This window comes from Abrus precatorius, unplaced genomic scaffold (assembly GCF_003935025.1).
Source record: "Abrus precatorius isolate BTA unplaced genomic scaffold, Abrus_2018 Scaffold9, whole genome shotgun sequence".
NCBI classification, from domain to species: domain Eukaryota; kingdom Viridiplantae; phylum Streptophyta; class Magnoliopsida; order Fabales; family Fabaceae; genus Abrus; species Abrus precatorius.
The window spans coordinates 31,684,216-31,702,435 of record NW_020874439.1 but is presented as its reverse complement, the minus strand read 5'-3'; the positions used below and the strand labels follow the sequence as shown (position 1 = coordinate 31,702,435).

General features: G+C 31.7%; 3 protein-coding genes across 3 annotated transcripts; 1 reads left to right on the top strand and 2 right to left on the bottom strand.

Annotated features, from left to right (window-relative positions):
- Positions 1-964: 964 nt before the first annotated feature.
- On the bottom strand, positions 965-2,199 carry LOC113851389 (transcription repressor OFP4-like). Its single transcript, XM_027481854.1, has 2 exons — positions 1,801-2,199; positions 965-1,740 (listed from the first exon to the last, which is right to left on the bottom strand). The coding sequence occupies exons 1-2, from the start codon at positions 2,114-2,116 to the stop codon at positions 965-967; spliced, it is 1,092 nt and encodes a 363-aa protein (XP_027337655.1). The 5' UTR covers positions 2,117-2,199.
- A 3,086-nt stretch (positions 2,200-5,285) lies between these two features.
- LOC113851220 lies at positions 5,286-5,810 on the top strand. Its single transcript, XM_027481692.1, has one exon. It carries the CDS (start codon positions 5,286-5,288, stop codon positions 5,808-5,810), a length of 525 nt encoding a protein of 174 aa, XP_027337493.1.
- Positions 5,811-6,792: 982 nt separating this feature from the next.
- Positions 6,793-8,121, bottom strand: LOC113851219 (protein GRAVITROPIC IN THE LIGHT 1-like). Its single transcript, XM_027481691.1, has one exon. The coding sequence runs from the start codon at positions 8,119-8,121 to the stop codon at positions 6,793-6,795; it is 1,329 nt and encodes a 442-aa protein (XP_027337492.1).
- Between the last annotated feature and the right edge of the window lie 10,099 nt (positions 8,122-18,220).

Below are 18,220 nucleotides of genomic sequence, written 5' to 3'. Positions count from 1 at the left end.
ATTCTTGTGGGATCATACATAAATCTGATTCCGATCATTTGATTGGACGGCACCATGACAAATATTGAAACATTTTGAGTCAAATTGCCTAGTTAATTAGAAAAGTTGGAAAAACAAATGAGAAAAACATATGGTCATTAATTAGAAATATCAATAATTACATTTTTATTTTTATTTTTAAAAACTTTTTATACCAATGTTAATTAGAAATATCACAATAATTTATAAATTTTAGCATTTTGTTGTATTTATAATGACTTATGGGCATTTCTAAAACACGTATCTATATGGTATCATTTATTGTATCTGTACTTGGGAGTGTTTTCTGCCTTTGCTTTATGATCATTTGTGGAGCTGTTTGGCTGCAAGTTGCAACGAAGAATTTAAAACACTTTATCTTCCAACACTGAATTGAAGCAGCTACTCTTAATTTAGACACTAAAATCTTCAGAGAGGGACATTTAGCTGACAATAAAAGAACCAAAAACCAGAACAACAAAAGCCACAAAAGGAAGTGGCAGGGCCTTTCAGAAAGTTTATTTGTTTATTATTTATTTATCAGCTTTTTTAACATGCGTTCATAACACATAATAAGAAATTAATATATAGTAATTTTTTTTAAAAAAAGATAGCATTTAATATTGATAAAATTCTAATAAAAATTTATTATATAGATATTTTGTTACTTTATCTATTTATTTTTATAGTAGTTTGTTACTCATCAGGCGATTTAACTAGAAAATGCATCATAAACTGGAGACTATTAACAATCAAAAACCATAACTAGTTTTAAAACAAGTGAAGAAATAACTTACTCTTGACAGCAACTTCCATGTTGTTACTACATTTTTTTCAAGTCATCAAAGATTGAAAGAGCTTTATATTAAAGTCCAGAAGAGAAGTTGATACAGAAAATGTTACTTACAAAACTATACACATGCATTAGATAATCTAATTAAGATCTTCACATTCTGATTTGAGCCATGTCATACCAAATTTGCTCAAATGCTTTGACAATGAGATCATGGTATTCTCTAGAATTCAGTGAAAGATAGCATGCAAGTAAGTTCTCCAAATCCCTTGATGCCCGGATATTGTTCTCCACAATCATCTCCATCATAGATTCTCTAAAGTCTCTTTGTGGATCAAATGAGGACTTAACAACTGCAAATCCATCTGGAAAACCTGCATTCGTTGAGGCTTTGCATGCTTTGGATGACACACTCTTTCTTGCATAGGCTTGAACCTTCTTGCTCGCAAGTTTTGGAGAATTGACTCTTAGTCTTATACCTGTAGAATTAGCAGAGGAAATTCTAGCTAGTGGACTGGTTTTTCTCTCTTTCTTGGTTCTATTCATTTCCTCTTTTCTAATTTTGACGGATAGAGATTGATGAGTCTTTAGCTCATCAAATTTATTTGATCTTCTCAACTCAGTGGCTTCAATGATCTTATCATCAAGCCTAACTGGTTTTGTCAATATTGGAGCAAGGCCTAACTGTGAAATTGTCTGAAACCCATCAAGATTTTCAGAAGTTCCAATGAAGGGCTCATTTTTCATGTCAATGATGATGTCATTAGTGGAAGAGCTAACTCTACAACTGCATTCAGAGGCTAGCCCATTAAGCAAGTCAGGAACAGTGAACTTATCACACTCAGACTCAGATGAAACATATTCATGAAGGTTTGATTCAGAAGAAGTGTCTAAGGAGGAGAAATAATAGTCATGAGACTGAGTTTGGTTTGGTTTAATCCAATTTTTTGAGGAATGACAGCTACAAGTGTCTATGACTGGTGAAGAGACAAGTGTTGGAGAAGGCTTATAAATGGTTTTTCTCTTAGTCCTTCTCTTGGATGACATTCTTGGTGAATCAATGAATATGTTGTCTGAGTGTTTAGTGTAAATGGGAGAGTTGTATAATAACTTACCATCCTTGTTTGTTTCAATGGAGAAATAATTAGAGTATCTTGGCTGAGACCTTTGGGATGTTGTTGGTGAGGTCACTTTGTTCTTCATAACATGAGAGCCATTGTGCTTCCTTGATTTGCTCATATCTCTGAGCTTGTAGAACCATGCATTTGGTATCATATTTGACAATTTGAACCTGTTATTACCCATCAAAGATAATTCTCAAGCACACCTTTGCTCTCTATCTCTCTCTCTCTCTCTCTCTCTGTGTTTCTTTGTTGTGATGCCTAAGAATTGTTCAATTTCAAGTGAACTGAAATGGAAGAAGTAGAGAGCTACAAAATTTGGTTTATAATAGAAAAAAATAAAGTTGGTGGTCCACTACACAATAAAAGTTTCAAAATGAAAGCAAGGGGACCAAGTATGTCCACCCAATGACTTTCTCTCATCATTGCTTCCAGCAAACATGCATAGACCTCTGGCTTTGTAAGTCTGTAGATTACAACAAAATTAAACTTATTTTTTTAATATATCCATAAACTCCATGTTCATCTAAGTTATTAATTCCTTGGTAACAAATGTAATATAGTTGTGACAAGTGACTTCCCCTACACATTGTTCAACGTTGTGCAAAGGGGGTACCAAAAAAATTTAGCTTAAACTCTCAGTAGAGATTTAAAAAAAAAAAAAAAATACTATATCTGAATATGGAATCATTTCAAGATCCTACATGTTAGCTATCTAAGAACCAATGGTTCAACTACTATTGTTACCTGAATCATGAAAGAATACAAAACGAAAGTGTACGCAAAAAGACACGGATATTTAAATTAGTAAAGGAGTAAGCAGGTGCGAGAAGAGTTTTTGTACCTGGGGTTGCCATCTTATATGATGAGAATTATCTTAGGATTGATAAAATCATGTAATCTAGTGTATTATCTTATCAAAATGATAGGATAATAGTAAAATGATATTACTTTTTAATTAATTATGGAAGCAATCTGTTAGAGCAGATCTTTAGGAAATCTTTCCGAATTACAATCCACAACAACTACAAATTTGGTTACACGAATATAGCTGTCAGTGTCATATTTTATGGATTAGAATCCTAGATTTTAACACATCACCTAAGTTAAATATTATGTTAATATTATAATGTTAAAAAGTTACATGCTAAAAGAAAATATGGATCATAGGCATTTTTATGTGGGACTACCTTCGAGCTTGAAGTCTCTTCACTGACACTAAAAATGACATTTAAGCAACAAGATTACCTTCCATCACTGCTTATTCATTTTATTTTTTTTTGTCTCACTATTCTGATTACTAACATTTTGCTGGTGGTTGAAGGATTGTGACTCATAATCTGGTTCTCCACGCTTTGTTTGGAGTATGCATGTATTTAACATTAAACAAGTAATCATTAATTGAGCAAACAGTGGAGACCCATTTGCAATTGCTGATTTCATTTTTATCCCCTAATTCCTGGCTTTTATGAATGATGACATCCTTTGCCTTTTTATCCATAATCCCCCACATGCCTAGTGCTTACATAAACATATATCTCTCTAACTATTGGATTCCTTTTATTAGCAAATTTTATTTTTGTTTACTTTTATTTGTTATTTGTATTTTATCTTTTAATGATGAGGGTCATGTCCAATATCTATTGGATTTGCTGAAATGTTTAATAATCTTTTTCAGGCCCAATACAAGACCAACATGGTTGTTATTTTTACAATTCTGTTATAGCCCATTACGTAATTGTCCCATTTATTTTTTATTTATTTCTGCTCAATTGTATTGGTGCTTTTACTTTGAATTTATAACAAAACTTGATTAAAAAAATGAGTTTATAACAATAAAATTTATATGTAAATGAGACTAGAATTTTTATAAAAATGAGATAGAAATTAAGAGCTTGTGTAAGCTTCTTTGAAAATTAAAAAATAGTTGCATGTCCTGGTGCAGTGCGCTGTGCCTGAGCTCTTTGTCCATACAAATACATGTCAAAGAGGATCTTGGTATTTTTCTTTATAAATCTTGGTTACATGTCAAATACATGTCTATACAAATCTTATCCATTTCTCTCTTCATTTTGGTTACATAAATCAATGGGTCTTTTTATTTAGTATAAATTGTATCGAACATGTTTGTGACAACAATTTTTCCCTACTTATGCTACATTATTAGTACTGGGGACAAGAAACCAATTGGAATTGATTTAATAATAATTTTCAGAAATTTAAAAACTTAAAAAAGAAATAATCTTTGAAATCCCGTGACTAGAGTTCTTTTTGGAGGAACATTGAGTTTATTGAGTCTTTATTTTTCTTGTAAAATAATGGTTATGTCTTTAAAACTTGATCTCTTTTACGTTGAAAAGTGACTTTTATTGTTGAATATAAAAGTTTCAATCCTCTCCTATCCGCTGCATGTATTCTCCTCTTGTGTCTATCAACCTACAACATGTTATGCAAAATTGGATAACATCTTATGATATCACCGTACCTACTATATCCATGATGCTCTCTCAGGTCAAAGATCAAATTATAGCTAACGGATACAAAGTCTATGGCAATAGATTCATGCATGCTATATGTGCCATTTCTATTTTATCTTATCCTTTCCTATGATTCTAACACTCAAGACTTGAAGTCTACATCCCCCACCTAACGCCTTTTTAATTTCCCTTTTTCCCCTCTCTAACGAACATCACAATCTGTGTTTGTGCATGAGTCTGAGTTACAACAACTTGGACTCAAGTTTCAACAAACATCCCAAAGGCCTAACACCTCTTTTTGTTTTTACATGGAATGTGCAAGAAGTAAGGAAGAGTAACATTTTGGAGACTACAACAGGTGCCGGTTGAGCTAGAAGCCAATTAAAAGCCTATTAAATCTTCAACACTAATCAAAAGCAACCAAGCCATCATCCAATTCTAATCTTAAATTTGGGTTTGATTCTAACTTAACTTCAAAAGTTTGCTCATAAAGAAGTCATATATATAATCGATGTAGGACTTCAACAATAAGAAAGCCACTGGGCAAAATAAGTTGTGCTGAAAAATTCATGAGGTCAAGTTAATTGCACTAAAAGAATTCATAGATCAGACTATTTATTTTTAACAATCAATGGTGACCCAATATTGACTAGGCCCTGATACCAAATTACATTTGGATTTGAGCCTAACTCAACTTAAAATACTAACATGTAAAGAGAAAGATTGGCTTTAACCTTGAAGTTTTACTTTAACCATATCTACGGTCGATGTGGAATTTCAACAACTAAAATTCTGAATTTTCTATAACCACATTCTTCTCTCACTTTGGAGATGAAAGTGAAGGCAAGGGTATCTTTAGATCCAAGTTATTTAACCATGCAAAAAACTATCGCTGATATTCATATACTCAGAAGGAAGAACCAGTGTAGTACTTATAAAAGCCCTTTGGACTCCGTGCTTACTAATTCAAAAACCAAAGCCCACACAACTAATCCAATGTCTTCACTGTTATTATCAGTATTTCATTCCCTAAGGAAATCTAAAGGCAAAGATAGGTTATCAGACCTTAGAAGTCCCTTCAATGTGCATGAAACTCCTCTCTTTTCATCATATTCAGCACCAATTGCTTCAGCTTATGTAAGAGCTCACAAGTTAGACAAAACGGAAGTTTCTCTCCATGTAGAAGAGACATGCAGGATTTTTGAAAACTATTTGGTGGAGATGATTGTGGAAGAAGGGAAGATGAGGGACTTGATGGATGTTGAAGAATTTCTATACTGCTGGAAAAACATCAAGTGTCCTGTCTTCATTGATTTAATTTGTAGATTCTATGTAGAAATCTGCAAGGACTTGTTTTCTTCAGACAGTGAGGAAGGTTGTTCGATTCTAACTGATGGCTGAGAATATGCTCTTCTCCATAAGGCTTGAGTAAAGGAGAGCAAAATAGATAACGTATTGATTCTTCTTTTATCTTAGTTTTCAGTTTAGTGACTCTTTAAACTTGTGTGAACAGATCAAGGTTATCTTTCTATAGGTCTACATTTATAGTTATGGGGCCTTATGGTTATGACCCTCTCCTTGTATACAAGATACAATCTACATTCCTCCTTATAAAGATCTTGTATATATCTAATTATTTTACTTAATTTGAAATCTTGAATTGTGATTTTGCTCCTTTTTAGGCTTTTTATCTTATTTGCAAGACATAACCAGGAGTCCAAGATTCATATCAAGGATGACTTCATCGACCTTCCCCACAAAGTAAAATGAAAGGAAGTCAGCAAACATTAAGTAGCTGAACTTTGGTTGCGTCTTTTTCCCTTCAATTTTCATTCTAAAATCATTCATTTCTGTTGGCCTCAAGTTAAAAGTTTAAGGAAATTATAACGCACTATGTTTAGACATAAACTATGATCCTACCCACAGTACAATAATTACAGCACAGCATCATAATAAATAAACATTGTTTCAAACAATAAATACATCAGCCACATCATGCATTTCAGCCATCCACATCTCTTATTTCATGTTAGGTGTTTTAAGGATTTTGACCCGATTGCGGAGCAAAAGCCCAAGGAAATTTTCAAAAAATAAGTTTCTCTATGTACAGTTCATAGAGCAATTTTAATGGGAAAAAAATCAGTTCATTGAAGAAATTAAGAAACTAGAGACGATTAAAAACAAGTAGATATATCAAGACTCTAACCAATATGAACTAGAAAAAGAAAACTACAACGACAAATATGGTGGATCTAGGTTCTGATATAACCAAGTAGTAATTGTTATCATGACTTGCTAAAACTACCAAATAATATAAAAATGATGTACAAAAGTTATACAGTCCTTAAGCTGAATTACCAATTAAAAGGATCACTATATAGCTTTAACATTGTTTTGAGATATAAACTCGAGATTTTACCAATGTCTGTCCAATTTTAAATCCAGGCATAATCATGAACTGAACTTTGTAAGTGGCTCTTTCTTCATCTGAAAGAACAGCAATCTCTCTTTCCTCCTCAACAGGTTGCATACACAAAGCAGAGAACATGCTTTCTCTATTTACAAAAAACATGGTTGCATCGGGATTTATTGACGCTGCAGAACCTACTAAAACCCAAATCCATTTAGCCATTTTCGCAAATAACTGATAGAATTCTGTTCTTGGGTGCTTACCACACAATATTAAAGCTCGGTGATCCAAATTCCCAAAGAATGACTCTTCCATTGTGGAATGAACAACTAGAAGATATTTTGTTCTACAAAATTTTGAAAAATCTGAGTCTGGATTCTCCATCAGTGCATCAATTGGATCATCAAACTTCATGATATCACCAACATCATAAGATGTCAAAGAAACCCCGTGAAACATTCTTCTTGCAATGTAGGCCTCAAAGGCATGTTTCTTGTCACACCTTTTGGAATATACAGCTTCATTCTCAATCCATTGTGCTGCCACATCTAAGTCCCAACCTGAAGCTTTCATCAAGCTAATTAATGGCCTTGCAAATTTATGAATTGACTTTGAAGCAGCCTTGAAGACATCATTGAACTTTGCAACACTCAAAACACTTGTTTTCCTCTTCTTACTCATCCTCTTGATCTTCTCATGCAGGTTATTATTCCCCATCTCCAAGTCCTGGAGCTCTTGGTGCAACCGAAGAATCTTAAAATCTTTAGCATTGTTCAGTGACTTAAGCTTCCCCAAAAAAGCTTCTTTGGCCTCAATTTTAGATTGCAAAAGATCAAAACATGCAGCAGTGGACTTGGCTTTCATGTTTTGCTTCTCCTTATATTCAAACTTGAATTTGCATAGTTTCTCAAGTTCAGCATTTACTCTTTCATCAGCAGCAGTTATCTTCTGTGGATCATAAGGGATATGAGCTTGCTGAAGCTGAAGATATGCCATTTTCAAAGCTGAAACATTATCAAATATCTTCATGATCTCCACACTAGCACAAGAATCCTCTCCTTCAGGTACTAAACTGTGCTGCAGATGGATTTTTTGGCCATAGATTTTGCTCTCCTCACTTGCATCACTGATGTTTTTACTCAGTGAAGCAACATTGCAAATGGGCTTTTGCAAGTGATGGAAATCGGGAGCTTCAGAGGACAACACCCCAATGGATTTCAATGTGCGCACTTTGGCTAACTTGCAAACAATTTCTGATATATTTGAGTTGGGTTTCATGATCTTAGTGTTTGGACACTCCATCCTAAACAGACATCAAACCTTGTACTCATATATATCAATCTTCTAACATTGATCCTTGTTTCAAAAACAAGCACGACTAAGCCATTCACAAAATCAAAGACACATAGTAAATTTAAGTTTTTAAGCATAGAAAATTAGCAAATGCAAGTTTTTTCTTTTCTCTAAAGGGACTAATTAGGCCCTACTGAAAGAACTAAGGAATATTAAAAAAAAAACATTTGAGGATCATAACAAAATGAACAATGTATATCAAAATTCTCACCAGGAAGTGAAATGTGGGATGTGCATTGGCCAGTACAATGATGTTTGAGCAGTTTTAGGTTGTACTAGTTCATAGCTGTTGGTAGCCCATGCTGCTTGGCACTATATTCTGAGTTCAGAGTTCTGACATTTGAAAGCTTGAAACTTGTGAATGCGTTTCTCTTTTTGGGTAAAGAAACCTGTGAATGCGTGAGTGTCTTGTACAGTGACATTGTTAAATGAGACAAAATTCATTAATTGTTATTAGTATTTTATTACTGTTTTTGGAATGAAGAGCTGAACCGGGAATCTCTGGTGTTTCAGAAACTCCAAGTTTTTTCTCTTTTTGTTTTTTATTTTTTCTTTCTGCAGTTTCTTTTGTGCAGGATCACAGTCCCATGCATATTATTTAGCTTAATTTATTATCAAAATATTTATGTCTTAGGGGCAAAAGATAATGGCAGGGAGATTCATGGATCCCCATGCACGTGCACTCTTCCAATCAGAGTAAGATATCAGATTTTTAAGATCATTAACATCTCAATAAAGGTTTATATTTTAGTGATTTTCACAAAACAGCTCTAATAAAGAAGCAAAATCCATGATTTTTAGCCCAAACATGCTAATTTCATTACACAATAGTAATACAAACTCATGGAGACACTCATATGAACTTATGCATTTTTAATATTAATTTGAGTCAATAACAATTATATTACTATTTCTTAAGAAATATTTCCTATAGAAAATGGCTGATTTTATGTTTTCTTTTTACCTTTTGGTTTCAAGCCTTCCGTATATCCCCAGATACTGTATGTGGTATTGTATTTTTAAATTATTATTTTTTGTCAAGAACTATTTTTTGGTCTAAATATGTGTTGTATTTTATTTTTCAATTGCAAGAGCAGAATGGGTTGAAAACCAAGATGAACATGTCTTGACCCATATGCCCTATATGGGCCCAAATTGTCATCTAAGTTGGGGAAGTTGAGCCCATTAATTTCGTTGACCAAAACAGAAAGAGTTCCATTAACTTCATGACAAAACCCGAAACAGTATCAACACGAGTGCATGGTGTTGACTGTTGACCAAATAAAAAATTGAATAGTGCACCACCACACTAGGTGACTACAAAGCAGGGGAGACAAGGGTGGTCCCATATATATAATGTAAAAGAATATATAATTATGAATATTTATAAGATTAGAACAATTAATAAATAGTTAAGTTTTTTTAGTGTATTGATATCGAAATTATGTTTATTTTGGCAATATATTTTTATCTTTGAAAAATTAATTTTTAACAATTAACTAAAAATATATCATATATATTAAAGCATTTATTTTTGCTGCCCATCTGATTTAAGTTCTGAAACCGACCCTGGTACATAATAAAGACCAGGGCAACAGTAACATAGTGCAGGAATATACATACATATGGGCTTCCGAGTAAGCACCAATCAAATCAGTTCCCTCATTATATTTTTATTTTCTTTCCAGTATATTGAATGGAGAAGAAAGATATTTTTCTTATCCAAAGGTGTATCAACTAATCTATGTACATGTACTTGACAAATTACCTACCAATAAAGGACCATCAACTAGAATGAGCATAAAATTTGAGTTAATGTTGTTCAATGCTCCATATGAACCAACCTCAAAATAAAAATTTTATGTATATATATACACACACATATAGCACATGAAAGAGAGAGATAAGGGAAGGATTCATCTGTCAAATTTAAATGAATTCAGGAAAAAGAAGAAAAAGTGTCAGCTAGCTTTTATTCAAAGTTGAATAATTGAGAGAATGAGAACCTTATTAGGACAGTTGCCTGCACATGTCACTATCGCATTTCCTCTGAATTCACTGTCAAAGTGGTGGGACAAGGATCAGTTTTAAGCTTGCATAGTATGCGGTTCCAAGGCAAATGTTGGAGACAACAATATCTTGCTCCAGATGAGCCTTGCATGAAAACAAGAGCATGGGAACAATTTAAGGTCCCCTTTGTTTTAAAGTTGAACAAAATTATCTTCATAAAATTAATTTGAACCATTAGACATAGTTAAGAGGTGTATCAAAATTAATCTTAGCCATAATTTTTTATTAGAACATGTGTTTATTATTGAGAAATATAAAAAAAATTTAACAACAAACGAACAAACACTAAGTCCATGTTTAGAGACATGTTGAAAACACTATAAACATAAATATAATGCTAAAACTACAGCTAGTAGCATTGACATAAACATGAACTCACATGTTTCTTGATATAAATCAAACATGTTATAAGTCTCTTAACGTAGTCAGTTCTCTTTTCTTAACACGCTTGTCAAGCTTCATCATTTACTGAAGCTTTCACCAAAATTTGATCATTCACAAGAGTGGACACAGAAGAACAAAAGAACTTACATATATAAAGCCTGCGGTATATTATTATGTTTGTGTAGAAAAAATGCTCTATTTGTCCATTCAATACCATAACATGCGGGTCATGTTTTAGATTTACTTCCTTTGGACTTTGGTTAAAGCTTGTCTCCATAGTCCATTCCATTCATCTACCTAGAATTTCCGGAGGCTTTGGTTCACTGTCAACCTCACATGAAAATGTTTGATGTTTTTAGTTGTAGCATAGAACTAGGTTTGATGTATAATATAACATAAAACACTTCGGTTTTCTCATTATCGGTCATCGTGTTAACGGTAAATTTCACTTAGGTACTAAAGATCTCATTATCATGCATGAAGGTGAATTTACATACATAAAAGCAAAAGGATGGTTGTGAAAGAACAGCTTGAATATATAAAGGCCCGTTTGACAGATATAATTAAAAAATTAAAAAAATGAAATTTGAATGGAAACATGATATAGAATAAATGTACTTTAAACTTTTATTTTATTTTACATTTGATGCATACAAAAATAATGAATTTAATAAATTAAATTATCATACCATATATATATATATTGGGTAAGATCTTTTTACACCAGTGTAAGTTTATAAACTCTTACACTCAATTTGAGCCTTTTATTTAATTTAAATCTAACAGGTTATAATTTATTACTTTATTGATCATTAGATTTAAGTTAAATGAAAGGTTCAGATTAAGTATAAGAATTTGTAGATTTACACTAGTGTAAGAAGATCTTTTATTTATATATATTATTTTATCTACTAAATAAATTTAAAAGTGTTCACAATAATTCTATAATATTATTTTATAAGAATCGTCATCTATTTTAAGAAAAATTAAGAAAGAACCTACATCTCAGTATGGTTAGGATAAATTAGAAAATAAACATGTAATAGGGGGAAAAAAATTTATTCATAGTACTCGTCGAATGTAGTAAATTATAGTTTTATATTTCTTACTTCTGTAGTTATTCGTATATCGAACAAACTATAGTACCTTGTGCAAATAACTTATTGATGCACATGTTTGTAAAGTGTATCAATAAGGTTCAAGAAGCAAAGAGTTTAATTTCTGTAAAGTGAATAATGCTATTTTCATTCACAATTTGACAATACTTTACATTTTTTTTTCTCTATTTCTTTTTAGTGCATTATTCATTACATCTTACACATTTCTTTCATTCTTTTATCTGTCTTCTTATTGTAAAAATTATTCGTGAGAAATTATTGGAAAAATAACATTACTCTTTCAATATTGATGGTCTGAAAAGACAAGAAAGCTTCATAAGGTTTTCAGTAACTTGCATTTGCATAGTATCTACTATAGAGTAAGAATTATCAATTGTCATAATTTTTCATAATAGTTGAGTTGTTCGTGCATGTTATGTAAATTGTCAGCCAAAAGTGAAAAACAGAGGACCCTAATTTTCAGAGAGTCTACGCCACAACAATGCTGGGTTTCAAATTAAATCCATACCCAATAAAATGAAGGGAACACACTACATGTGATCTCTGAATTGTTTGGAAGTAAATGGAAAAGAAAAAGCTGACTTGGACCAAACAATATGTTTCACATGAAAACAAATATTTGTGCTTGTGAGATTACATTCAGAAGTAGCCAGTCATTGGCCTCTCTATTTGGATATGGTCACTGCTAAATGTAAACCATGTCCTCAGCTACATTATTTGTTTAAATTCACACATTGCCATAGTTAACAATCCCAGTAACTAAAATAAGAATTGCCAAATTAAGAATGATAAATTTTAACATGAAAATGATAGAAAAATCCCTGCCAATATGAATATGTCCCATTTCCTTCATTTAGTTGGATCATATATTTGTCCAAACCCCTTTTCCTTTGAATTCAGACTCAGTAAAAAAAATGTTGTCGGGTAGTAAAATGTAAAGTAGCAGTACTTTGACATTTAAACCATGGCCCAATTTGGTAAACTTCAGAAATAATATAAAAAATTATATCTTTTTCTTATAAATTGCAAAGTGTTGATACTTTATATTTGACTGCACTTTTAGGACTTTTTAAGAATACCAAATTGGGATATATATATATATATATATATATATACTTTTACTTTACGGTACGTTTGGATGGGATGGAGAACGAGGAGAGGAAAGGAAATAAGTAAAATTGCCTTGTGTGCTTCCAATTCTGTAATTGCTATTTGCTAGCCATAATCATTTTAAGTTTATAGGCATGAAGCTTTGACGTAATATTGACATTATATAAATTTACAAATAAGCTTGTTTAACGATAATTTGTATGCAAATTAAGGTTTATGGAAATTAAACTACCTAGATGTTGGGTGCATTTTCAGTGTCGTGCAATTTTGTCCTTTCCCAGAAACCAAGCTGGAACAGGGTGAACGAGAATATTGTATTTAGTGAATTGTTAATTACATAATGAATCCGAAATTGCAAGTACCAAAATATTCCAAACACCTAATATTTCACTTCTCAATGGTGATTACAACTACAGGGTATTGCTATAAAGATCCAAACTTTGAAGTTTGAACCGGATTATTTTAATCCATCAAAACGAGAGGTGGAATCTATAACAATATTTCCTGTGGGTGGTCACTAATTTGATATTATTTCAACTTTTTTTAAAAAAGAGCTACGGTTGACACATATATTAAAGCCAGAACTATCCAATGATGTTTATTGGATTAATTTATGACTATGATAGACATCACTAAAATTAATAAATACAACTACATTAATAAATTAAAAGAATAGCCTTGTATTAATTTTTTTTTCTTATCTTTGAATTCTTTAGAAGTGATTTAAGAATACTTATTAGCATTTGTCATAAAAAATTGTAGCTTGAGAACAGAAATTGCATAGATAAGAGTGGAAAGAGGGTAGTTGCAGTGAGAGCACAAAGCAGCAGAGGAAAGGTTTGGGATTGTTCTAACTTTCTCCAGGTTTGGAAGTCGTTGGAAGACAGAAGAAAGACTGCAAGATAATCCTGTTAGAAAAATCTCCCAGAGGGAACATTAATTGATAAATTTATTTAATAATTTTCATAAAAACTCATAAATGAGATAATTAATAAATGATTGACCTTCACAAATAGGTGATATAAATTATATGGATAAAATATATTCTAAATACAGCTAAATTTAGTTTTAACTTTTTTAAAACAACAGTAGCTTTGACTAAATTTTCACAAGTTTTAAAACTTTTGAAAATAATCCTTCTTACTGGTTGCTAGGAATATATATTTGTACCTGTGTATATGTACTTAGTGATAAGAGAAACCATTTTAGAAAAAAATAAAGTTTGTAAGTGTTAAAACATATATATATATATATATATATAGTAAGCCAAAATAAAAGTTAATCGTACTTGAATTTGACATTGGTCTTACTTCATAAGCCTGTTTGAATAACAAAGTGTAAGTGGATAAGCATTATGGACTCAATATTGCTCAAACATGTAATTGGAAAATTTGGTAACCTATATAGAGTTCCCTTATCCAACCAATAACAACGTTTTCAAAAACTAGTTAGACATCCATTTGGTAAGTGTCCTTTTGTCTTCTCATATTTGTCCCATCAAATAACTGCCGTGAGAAATTGGGCACATTGAAGATTATCTTAAACATGACTAATTAAGCAATATTCATCATGACAAATAAAAAAGTGTCACACCATTCATTATACTTTGTTGATTGGTGTTCTAATATCAAATAGTGAATAAGGTTTTTGCATTGAAAATTTATAATAAATTCGTTTACCCAAACATGGTATTGCCTAGGAAGCCACGATTCGTATAGATTCACCTTTTGTTTTATTACTGTCTTTTAATCTGTCTTGCATGATTCAAACTCCTCTGCCACATTCGATCCACTTTTCCCATCTTGCACTGTTATTTCTTAAATCTCTCTAGCTACTTATAGCATGCGTCTTTATCACAGTCACAATACACTTCAGAGAAAATAGTGAAATGAGAGAGTGGAAAGGAAAACGTGTGTGATTTCTGATTCAATAAGAAAGTATATATAACACTCTACATAGGTTGTACCTATATGACCATATTCATGTTGAATATATAGTTTTACATATTCTTAGTTGTATTTAAACATTTTTTTCCTTTTATTTTTTAACTTTAATACCCACATGGATAGAAATACCACTCTAATTAAATAAATAAACATTTTCATTACACTATAATAATTCATGATACCGTTAAACATAAATTCTCTCTTTTTATATTAATTTTGTGTTAAATTATAGCCAAGTTAATTCCTATAATTTTAAGATTTTATGATATCCATGCATTTTAGTCCTAGACAAATGGGCTCAAAGTGTTAGGTACTTAGGTGTATGTTTAGCTTAACATTTGCATGGTACGTACAAGTCCCTAGTGTTGTAAACCCTATTACTGGGGCTTGTAGCTTGAGAGTGGAGACAGGCTCTTTAAAGGTTAGAGAGAGAGTGTCAGGCATATATCTGCAATCTTCACAGTGCCATTGATCTTGAGTCTTTCTGAAGGATCTTTCTTCTTGTTCATGGAGAGGAAGGGAAATACCAACAGGTTCATAAACAAAACCAATCTTCATCCGAGAGTTTCCTTCTTTCTCATGCTCTCAGTTTGCACATTTATCTTCAGAAGTTCTACTGGCTCCACCATTACATGTCTAGGTATGCAACACTACTACACCCTTTAAATTCTAAATTTCCATTACTCTTCTCCACTCCTCTAATTTTGCTTAACACTATGAAATCAATTTAAATCATAAATTCACTTTTGGTTTTATCTAACTCACACCCTTTCATCCCTTCTCCAACGTAGATGCAAGCAAGTGTCCCATGTTAGCCAAAGCTAATACAGATTATCAGGTAGGTCACATGCATTTGTCTACCTAAATAAACCCATTCTTGTTTTTTCTCTTTTAATAAAAATTATGCCCTTGTTTTTTCTAGTACCTTCCTTATCTAATTCCAATTACTAGGAGATTGTTCGGTTTACAAACTCAGCAAATAAGCTCAGCTAGATAAATTACATACCAATTAAATTTGATTAATAATTAAAATATTCAAAATATAATTTACTATAATTTTTTTAATAATTTTTAAAAAAATTCTTTTATATCACTCATTTTTATCAAATTAAAAGTCTTTTCATTCATTTTCTTTCCTAGTGTGTCGAGTGGCATTTTACTGTTTGGTTTAAAGTTGAAAAATCAACTTTGACACTTTTCAATGAAAGTTATTAGTATATTTGAGATTCGGATTAATTTATCCAACATATCTCAAACATATTTAACGGCCTAAAATCAATTCTACTAAAAATTTAAATCAAATAGATTGTAAATGTGACATCAAAATATAAAATACAACACAAGGGTTTGTTTTTATGGTAATTAATCTACCTGGGCACAACTCTATTTCTGGAATTGGTGAAGACTTAAACAGCTTATTTTTACAGTCTCCAACATATTCTTACCATCCCAGACACCCCTCTTAGAACAAACTGATATGCAGGGCTATAATGCACCAAAATATAGGTATAGGAACTGCTACAATGCTAGCCGTCCGATACATGAATTCCACTGTGATTGGGTAACACAAGGGGCCAGTGGACCATGTGCTTCCCAATTGGGTCCACACTGAAGTGATCACTGACTATTCAGTATTCATGCATGTTCAGGATCATGAACTCTCCATGGTCCCACTGGCCCACATCACCCCAGAGATTAGAGAACCAATGTCTCACAAATTTGTACTGGTAGTATATATGGTCGAATTTGAAGGTTTTTTTTTTTTAACTTTATTTGATTTGAAATATTTTAATCTCTATTCCTTAATTATCTTATGAGTTGAGTTTAAACGATTAATAATATAGTAAAATTTTATAAGAGAAGTACTTTATCAAATGTTTACATCAATACAAATTTATTATTTTTTAGGTGCTTAAATTCAACTCTGAAAAATGATATTAGAGGGAAAAAAAACCATTGGACTTTATGTTGGTCTATTTGTTTCAATTTTATTAATTGAACACTAATTATTAGACAATTATGTTATTGGCCAGAAATATGAGGGGAGAATTGGAGAAGGCACGGTGTTTGAAGGGAAAACAAAAGTTTCCCTAGATTGGACAAGGAGGTTTATAGGTGGACCAGGGTCATCACCACCACAATGCACCTCCAAGTGTGGCAAGTGTACACCCTGCCGGCCGGTTCATGTGACCGTTCCGCCGGGCACACCGGTGACTGCTGAGTACTACCCGGAAGCATGGAGGTGCAAGTGTGGCAACAAGCTAAACATGCCTTGAATATATTTTCTTTCTATGTATATCATATGATATATAGAATGATGACTGTGTATTCCTGTTTAGGTTGTTCTTTCTATGAACTATATATGCATAGACTTCTCTTTATTTAGTTATTTTAGCTTCAGTGTATTGTGATATTAGATATCATAACGATGCTTGACTCTAATTTGATATAAAAAAGAAAAAGATCGAAAAATGAAAATACATCTAAACGCCAAGTGAGTAGTAGTAAAATTATGTTGTAACTTTTTTTAGTTTATTTTGATAAATTTTATGTTTAAATTTTTAAATAAGTTATTATACCATAAAAATTTGTTAATAAATATTTAATTAAATTGTTTATGATAAGCACTACCATATGACCCTTAGGATTTTTCCTCCTTTGTCTCTTCCTCTGTTTGATTGAACTGGTATTTTTTATTTTCTTTTACAACGATTGAACTGGTTAATGCATGAAGTGGTAGTATCTGTGGAGCCAAGTTCTTGTAATAGGCCCAAATCCAGAGTCAGTTCAATTTTTGTTGGCAGAGTGGTGAAAAGGTTGTCTCTCACTTAGTTTCTTTCAGATTTATGTTTTATTTATTATTTGAAACAAAATAATTAGTTATATAAATAAAAATATATTTTAATTACATGTTTGAATATTTACTCGTTTCTTTGAGATAAGATAAATATACATTTTATAAAAAAAAAATTGATTCTAACTATTTTTCTTGTTTTGAAATTAGGGTAGTATCTCTTTTTCCAAAAAAAAATTATAATAAAAAAATGTATTTTGAATAACAGATTAAAAATAAATAGAAATAAAAAAGGACGAACAATGATGCTAGATGTTCTGGTTGGAATTGAAAGTAAAGCTCTACCTGCACCTGGAAGTCTAAAGATACATGTGATAGGTGACCCTATTAGTCTGCAATATTGGTATATGTGTTAAATAAATTATTAACACACATGTATTATTAAATTTGTTTACTTATTTTATTTTATATATTTTGTTATAATTTGTGACATACACATAAACTTTACATCATCATCATCATCATAGTGGATATTTAAAACCATTCATGTTTAAAACTTCTGAATGAATTAGTTCCTAACATTAGTCTATATAATCAAATAATTTACAATTTGATTACACATATAA